The sequence below is a fragment of the Haliotis rubra genome, unplaced genomic scaffold (genome assembly GCF_003918875.1).
Source record: "Haliotis rubra isolate DU_JTF1 unplaced genomic scaffold, ASM391887v1 Scf331, whole genome shotgun sequence".
NCBI lineage: Eukaryota > Metazoa > Mollusca > Gastropoda > Lepetellida > Haliotidae > Haliotis > Haliotis rubra.
The window spans coordinates 317,568-326,285 of NW_025767004.1; the positions used below are offsets into that span (position 1 = coordinate 317,568).

The 8,718-nt window shown below is 39.9% G+C and overlaps 1 protein-coding gene across 1 annotated transcript; it reads left to right on the top strand.

Annotated features, from left to right (window-relative positions):
• The first annotated feature begins 3,961 nt into the window (after positions 1-3,961).
• LOC124284225 (deoxycytidylate deaminase-like) lies at positions 3,962-8,251 on the top strand. The gene is made up of 4 exons (XM_046720287.1): positions 3,962-4,027; positions 6,900-7,041; positions 7,384-7,597; positions 8,075-8,251. Exons 1-4 carry the CDS (start codon positions 3,962-3,964, stop codon positions 8,166-8,168), a joined length of 516 nt encoding a protein of 171 aa, XP_046576243.1. The 3' UTR covers positions 8,169-8,251.
• Positions 8,252-8,718: the final 467 nt, after the last annotated feature.

Sequence of the window (8,718 nt, forward strand, 5' to 3'; positions counted from 1 at the left end):
CCCCAGACTTGTGCTTTGATTCAGGCTTCATGCAAATCAGTTATTCCTTCGGATCTGGACATTGAACCAACCATCTTCATGTATGATTGTGATCATAAGGGTACAGTTAAAGTGGGCATAAACAATGTTACTACCAGGACCGTTGTCATTCCACCAAAGTCAATCCTTTGTGAGGTGCAACCAGTTACGATAGAAAGTAGTCGAACAGATCAAGTCAACACTGTGCAACAGGAACAAGTTAACTCTACTAGTACACGTGTGCCCGAGGGTATTGAGATGGAAGTAGATGAACTTTCCCCTAAAGAGATTAGGTCAGGAACAAATCTGATTAACAACTTTACTGATATCTTCTCCAAGGATGACCTTGACTTGGGATTCACTTCAGTTGTCAAACACAGAATACAGTTAACAGATGATAGACCTTTCAAACAACGTGCTAGGAGGATTCCACCATCTATGTTTGAGGAAGTTAGGTCTCATATTCAACAGTTGTTAGCCTGTGGTGTGATTAGAAAGTCGAGGAGTCCATGGTCATCCAATATAGTCTTGTGTAGGCGCAAAGATGGAAGATTAAGGATGTGTACAGATTTCCGCGACTTGAATAATCGTTCTGTGAAAGATTCTTATGCATTGCCTCGTATTCAAGATACGCTAGATTGCTTGTCAGGAAATAGTTTCTTCAGCAAACTTGATATGAAATCTGGATACTACCAAGTAGAGATTGCTGAAGAGCACAAGGAACGTACAGCATTTACGGTGGGCCCTCTCGGATTTTATGAGTATAACCGGCTGCCATTTGGTCTATGCAATTCACCAGCAACCTATCAGAGGTTGATGGAAGAGTGTCTGGATGGTTTGCATTTGTCAATTTGTCTTGTGTACATTGATGATATTGTGGTGTACTCCAAAACGTATTCAGAACATCTTGAGAGGCTCAAACAGGTTTTTCAGCGTCTTCGAGATTGTAATCTCAAGTTAGCCCCTAAAAAGTGTCATTTCTTTAAGAGAAAAGTGTGCTATGTTGGACATGTAGTTTCAGAACATGGGATTGAACCAGATCCAGAAAAGCTGGAAATGATATCCTCATGGCCAAGGCCAAATTCTCCTGAAGAGGTGAGACGTTTTCTGGGATTTGCTGGATATTATAGACGTTTTGTGCCCAACTTTGCCCAGATTGCCAGTCCCTTGACTAAACTCATGCCTAATCCTTTACCCAAGCGGAAGAGAAAAAACACTGTTGTAGTCAAGTGGGAATGGGGACCAGACCAGGAACAAGCATTTTGTGAGTTGCGTATTAGACTTACATCACCTCCTGTACTTGGATTTTGTGATTTTTCTGTGCCATTTGAACTGCATACAGACGCAAGTCAGAAGGGATTGGGTGCAGTTTTGTATCAAGTTCAACAGGGTGAGAAACGAGTCATTAGTTATGCAAGTAGAGGATTATCCAAATCAGAGCGATTATACCCGGCGCACAAGCTCGAGTTTCTGTGCTTGAAGTGGGCAGTCACTGAAAAATATCATGATTACTTGTATGGACATAAATTTGAAGTACTTACAGACAACAATCCCCTCACTTATGCTCTGACCAGCGCTAAACTGGATGCCACTGGTCACAGGTGGATGGCTGCACTGGCGGCTTATGACTTCAGTATTACATATAGGTCAGGAAAATCAAATATGGATGCTGATGCTTTGTCAAGGTTGCCAGAGTCTCTAGAGGATAAACGTGGACCTCAAACGGAACAAATTCCAACCGAATCTGTACATGCCATTTGTAGGAGTTCACAGGCTCAGCCGTATGTTGAGAGTTTGAGTTTATCAGCTAATGTATTGGATACAGAGTTTGGGACTGATGCAGCTAGCACAAGCCTAATGCATATGACTAGTCGTGATTGGCGGAAAGCACAGGCTGTTGATCCAGTTTTAAGACAGATTGTTAGTGCTGTTAGACAGGGAATCAAACCAAAATGGAATGATTGCAATCACACGTCAGAACATAGAAGTTTCTTGAAGATATTTGATCACCTTTGTATAAAGGATGGAGTTTTGTACAGACGTTGCAAAAGGAATGATGAGATTATTTTTCAACTTGTTCTTCCACTCGATTATAGGGAGCAAACTTTGGAACAGTTGCATGATAACATGGGTCATCTTGGTAGAGATCGAACAGTGTGTTTAATTCAGGATCGGTTCTATTGGCCTGGATTTTCAAAGGATGTAGAATGTTGGATCCAACGATGTCCCCGATGTTTGAGAAGGAAAACTCCAACCGGTAGAGCTCCTTTAGTCAGTGTGAAGACATTTGAACCCATGGAATTGGTGTGCATGGACTTTTTGAGTCTCGAATCAGCGAAAGGTGGATTCCAACACATACTGGTTATCACCGATCATTTTACCAAATTTGCTCAAGCAATCCCGACAAGAAATATGACCGCAAAAACAACTGCAGATGTGTTATTCAACCATTTTATCGTTCACTATGGGATACCTAAAAGAATACATAGTGATCAAGGAGCAAATTTTGAGAGTAAAATAATCAAGGAACTGTGTCAGTTAACCGGAATGGAAAAGTCTCATACAACAGCATATCACCCTATGGGAAATGGTCTCTGTGAGAGATTCAATAGAACTTTGTTGAACATGTTGGGAACATTAGATCCAGGTGAGAAAGCCGATTGGAAATCTCATGTGCATTCTTTAGTGCATGCATATAATTGTACGAGACATGAGTCAACAGGATATTCTCCACACTTTCTGTTATTTGGACAGCATCCAAGACTTCCAGTAGATGTTTCTTTCGGTTTGGATCAAGGAGAGCAGCCCAAAGCACTGAGCAAGTATGTAGAATCTCTCAAACAGCGTCTAGAACAGGCACATCATTTAGCTACTTCTGCTATGAAGGAAGCCCAGACTCATCAGAAGCAGAAATATGATGAGAAATCTAGAGCTGCAGTGGTCAGTGTTGGTGATCGTGTTCTTGTGAAGATACTTGCGTTTGAGGGAAAACACAAGATTTCGGACAAGTGGGAGGAGCAGGTATATGTGGTGCTTGAACAGCCGAATGCTGACATTCCAGTTTTTGTAGTTCAAAGGGAGGATGGAGTTGGGAAGAAGAAAACATTGCATAGAAATCATTTGGTTCCCATTGGATCACTCTCTAAGCCACCAGTCAGTCAAGAAATGCCTGTTCCCAAACCACGGAAACTCTTGAAAACTCAAAAACAATTAGCCTTGCCGCTTCCAGAGGAAGTTCCTGAAAGTGTTCTTGAAAGTGTTCCTGAGGACGAACCGTTGTCAATCACCATAGTTGACAATGTTGATCAACCAGATAGCAATGGTCAAGCATCCCACAGAGCTGACAATAGTGCTATTGAGGATCATGAAGAAACTGCAGTTAGTCATGGTCAAGAGGTTGAACGGGTAGAACAAGACACGTCCATCATAGAACAAGCAACACCAGAGGAACAGCCCTTAAGGCGATCACAAAGAGAACGGAGGCCACCTCAATGGTTTACCAGCGGTGATTTTGTCAGATTGGTTCGACAAAGTTATGGTGCTGAGAGATTTAGCCAATGAGGGTGTGTTTGATTCTGTTCCAGTTCAAGTACAGCAGGCTATTATTGCAGTTATTTCAGGCAGTTAGTTGTATATAGATCAGTTTAAATGACGAGGACGTCATTTCTCCAGCAGGGGAAGTGTGTAACAGGGTGCAAAAATACTGTATTTATTTTGGCATTGTTTTGGTGTTTGGGTTTTATTATAAGCTTTAAAAGATTAGTAATTTCATAATGAGGTGGTGACCCTCAGGACCACTCATTTGGAGCCTTGCCACCTATGTAAGGATAGGTCACAGTTCATAGGTTGTATTAACTGTGCTGATTGGCCTAAAGTTTATGAAGAAGCCTTGAAACCTCTCATTGGTTGTAAGTTGCTGCACATGCTTTTCATGTAAGGCAAGATGTTCAAGATTGTCATTCTGGCTGGCAACTTTACCAGAGACACATGTGGTCTTGAAGAGATGAAGGTTAGTTTTAAGTGATAGAATATATTTTATTGAGGATAAACATTACAAAAATATTTCAATTGGTTTATGGTATTTTAAAGTATTGTTGGGAGTATATGGAATGTTGAGATAAAATACTTTTCAATATCTTGGTAATGTATTTGTGCAAAACAATTTGTATTGCATTTGTGATGTATTTTATACTAGTGTTTTGCATAGCATTTATAATTTGATATTGTGTTTAGATATTCTTGTGAAGGCGTTCTGATGAAGCACCAGCCATTTGATTCAGCCCATAGCTGGTAATTATGTGATAATTTGGTAGTTTATTCATAATGCTATTTTAATAACTATAATAGCTGTCACTGGCCACATGTTTCTGTAATGTTCCTTAAATAGTTAGTTGTATTTATTTCATGCTTATGTAATGTTTAAAGATTATGTTGTGTTTAAATGTTGTGCTCTGTAACACATATACATGTGTTGTAACCTGTTGCAGAGTTGATCGTGCGAGGGTATACCTCGACTTATGGATGAAAAAAATAAAGAACTCTGCCCTACGGCTGGCCCTTGTCATTTATGGGACTAGCCCGTCTACATAAAATGGGGACCACTTCTCGTTACATCGATACGATTGTTCTGCTCACATACAGCATATACTCACCAGAAGTATTTTATCTTACCTTCATGTAAAATCCTTTAATTTCATTGGTCAATGACGCTTTAACAAGTTTCCGTGTCACCTCTCCTTGGAGGTTGACAACTGGAAAAATATTACCCGCTGCCACGGTAACCGCCAAACGCTCCGCCGAGAAGCTTGTTTCGCTAACAATCATATGACGTCATAATATGACGCATGCAGTGTCCGGAGTTCGAAGACCGTTCGATTAGCTGTTTTTGAGTTCACTATGTACCCATTTATTTTACCGACTTTCAATCCTATGGTTAAACTATGTTATACATTGAATCGTTTGCACACTCAACTTAAACACAATTCACCACTTTTTATAGCAGTTTTAAGCTTGTCAGAATATGTCCCACTATATAGTATGACCAGAAATTATTGAGAATTTTAGGAATATGTTTAATTTGATTTCTAGTATAAACAACCTTATCCAGCTATCAAGTGATTGGTTTCATTCAAGAGAGACAACTCCGTTAATCCTTTTTCATTAGTTTGTGAAGAGTTATCCCACTTTGTTTACTTGCTAGCAGACGACATTTTCAGTGATCCTCAGTATGGATGATTTAGAGAAGAGGAAGTTGATTTTAGAGTATTATAACAAGGACATCAGATCAGCTAAAGTGATTTCAAGTAGAACAGGCATCCCTTTGTCCACTGTTTATCGTGTTTTGAAAAATATTGCAAATGGATATGGCATCGAGCACCAGGGAGGCGCAGGTAGGCCCATAAAATTGACTGTCGGTGACAGGAAGCGGCTTGGTAATCTTGTTTCTAAAAACAAACGAAGGAGTTTAGAAAACTTAAGGCTGGATATGATTGATAGAGGAACTGTGGCTGTCTGTAAGGAGACAATAAGAACTAAGCTGCATCCAATGGGTTGGCAGAAAAGTCGAGGAATTCCATCACCGATCATGAAACCTGAACAAAAGGAGCGAAGTTGAAATGGTGCTTACAGCATAGAAATTTTAACTGGGACAATGTGATTTTCTCAGATGAAAGTTCTGTGTGGCTGTTTCCTAATACACTGAAATTCTGGACCAAACAAACTGAAAAATATCAGTATCAGCGCCCAAAGTACAGTCTGAAATTTAACGTGTGCGGTGGCATATCTGTGCAACGCCCCTCTAGGTATTTGAAGGGAATATGAACAGTGAGCGGTACACAGATATTTTCGAGGGACATTTACTTCCATCTGCTCACGTGTTCTATGGAAATTTTGGGATTTTCCAGCATTACAACGACCCAAAACATCGTTCAAAGCATCCACAGGCCTGGTTTCGGATCCAAAATATGACATTATTAGATTGGCCAAGATGTATCCCTGACCTAAATCCAATAGAAAATGTTTGGGGACTTATGAAGGAAAGTGTCAATAAGAAAAATCTGACAAATATTGCTGAAATGAAAGAAGAGGTGGTCCGATATTGGGACAGCATGGACCACGACTTTCTAACATCTTTGATCAGTAGTATGCCCCGCCACTTTGAAGTCTGCATTGCTGCCCATGGTGACTTGACAAAATACTAACTGTTCACCTGTCTTTGAATCTGGAGTTATGTTCTGCTAATATTCACATTTAATACGTGAGTAATGAGTGAAAAAAATAAACATTTACAATCTTTAAATTCTCAATAATTTCTGGTTGTACTGTGTATGTACGCATCTATGCAGCAGTGTCATCTCTCGCCTACCCGCTAGGGTAACACTGCTACAAAGATCCGTACAATAGACCGTATTACCCTCGAGAGAAGCATGCAACTTATATTATCTTACCTTCATGTAAAATACGTTAATTTCATTGGTCAAGGACACTTTAACAAGTTTCCGTGTCTCCCCTCCCTGGAGGTTGACAACTGGAAAAAATATCACCCGCTGCCATGGTAACCGCCAAACGCTTCGCCGAAAAGCTGTATCGCTAACAATCTTATGTCGCCATAATATGACGCATGCAGTGCACGCAGTGTACGCATTTTTGTAGCAGTGTCACCCCTCGCCTACAAAGAGGTGTACATCAGACCGTATTACCCTCGAGAGAAGCATACAACTTATAATCAACCACTCGCCGCTAATGTAGGATGAGTCAGGTCACAGTACCCCAATCCTATGACATGCTGGGGAGCTTCTCTGCCCCGCAGTGTCCCTAACAGTTGTAAGGAGAAATAACATCATGCATACGAGGATTATGTAGTAATCATGGGTTGTTTGTAGGTCGGAGCCTGTTTTGTCAATCCTAAGAAAAGGATCGTCGGGACAGGTTACAATGGGATGCCCAACAACTGTAGCAATCGATTGTTACCTTGGGGTAAGGACAAGAGGGACGACAGCAAGCTTGGAGCTAAAGATTATTACGGTAATTGTTAATTGTTGCATTTAAACGTAACTGAATTTATAATTATCTTTGTGATCATAATGTTCTCAAACACACAGAAATTTGACCGGAAACTGTTCTCCTTTTAATTGCATAGCAAGGGCAGTTCAAACGTCAGTGCCGCAGACAGTCAGTCACTCAGTTTAGCAGCCCAGACTGGACGACGTCCGCGTGTTTGGTGGGGATGGGTGTGTGTTGTTTTTCCTTTTTCTTTTATTGATTAGGTTTTCCCGTAGCAAATACTTATTTATTGTGTATACTAAAGTGGAAATTTCGAAAGTGAACTTCCAAGCTGTATTTGTGGTCCCCTTGTCTTTCTGCTAGTCTGCCATGCGGAGATGAATGGAGTCATAAACAGGTTCTCAGCAGACTTGGACGGCTGCACTATCTACGTTTCCCTGTTTCCGTGCAACGAGTGTGCCAAGATCATCATCCAGTCCGGCATCAAGGAAGTTGTCTACTACTCCGACAAGAAAAATGACAAGGAGGAAGTAGAAGCCGCGAAGATATTGTTTGAAGAGGCTCGTGTCAAAACTAGGTTTGTAATTGTCCTAACCTAAATGGTTCCCACATGCTTATTTACTCTCGATACTGCTTCTGGTATTGAAGCAAGTATATATTAATCGTTTATATCTGCATGGATTAGACTGTAAAAAGTTTGATGGTATAATTTTCATTAAGTAATTTTCTACCAACTGGAAATGTGAGTCTCGAACCCTATTTCCACAGCTCGGTATATGTCAGTCATCGGTAGATACATTCTATACATAATACCTCTGTAACATACAATCTTGAGATTTAACGGAGTGTCACGTTCCATTTCATGAAAGAGCCTACAAAGATAAAATCTAAGGTCTTAGTTAACACAATTGGGTTTCATTTGAAATCCACATCGTCTTGTGATGACATGTACATGATTGTTTTTGTTTCCATAAAGAACGACTTTCGTAAAACTTAAACCATACATTGATATATTGATTGGCTGTACTTACAATAATCGTGCTTGTTTCATCAGACAGTACGACCGGAGGAAACGCATGAAAGTTGAGGTGGATTTCGAGTCCATTGAAGCAGAGCCTCAGCCCCGAAAAAGGGCACGAAAGGAGTGAATCTTTGTACTCATTCTGGAGACCTTTTCCCTAATCCCTGGGATTAGAACAAGAAAATGTAAAGCCCCTATAACGCAGTTTGTCGGTAGTTGAAATAATTATCTTCACGTTCGGCTTTCTCTTTCGCATCAAATTTGATTATAATCAACCTTGAGCATTGATATACATCTTAGTCGATACTGCTGTTGTTGGCGCTTCTTGACTTCTACAGTTGTGATAATGTTGAGATATTTAAACGTTTTAATACTTGTCTATCCATAAATGTTCAGCAAACCTACCTGGTGATCTAGTAAACACCTCTATCCAAGACAACTCAAAACTATCCAAGACTATCCAAGGTTTAAATATTCTTTGTGGAAAATAATATAAATAAATAATAATAAAAATTAAAATGACTATCACAAATGAGGCCTTCTCTTCCCAGTACTTGGATGACTTTCAAATGTATCCATATATACCTCATATCATCTTTCTCTTTTATTGATTTACATGTATATATGTTTATTAATATAGTATTGATATAATATCGGTACATCATTTATCTGTATGT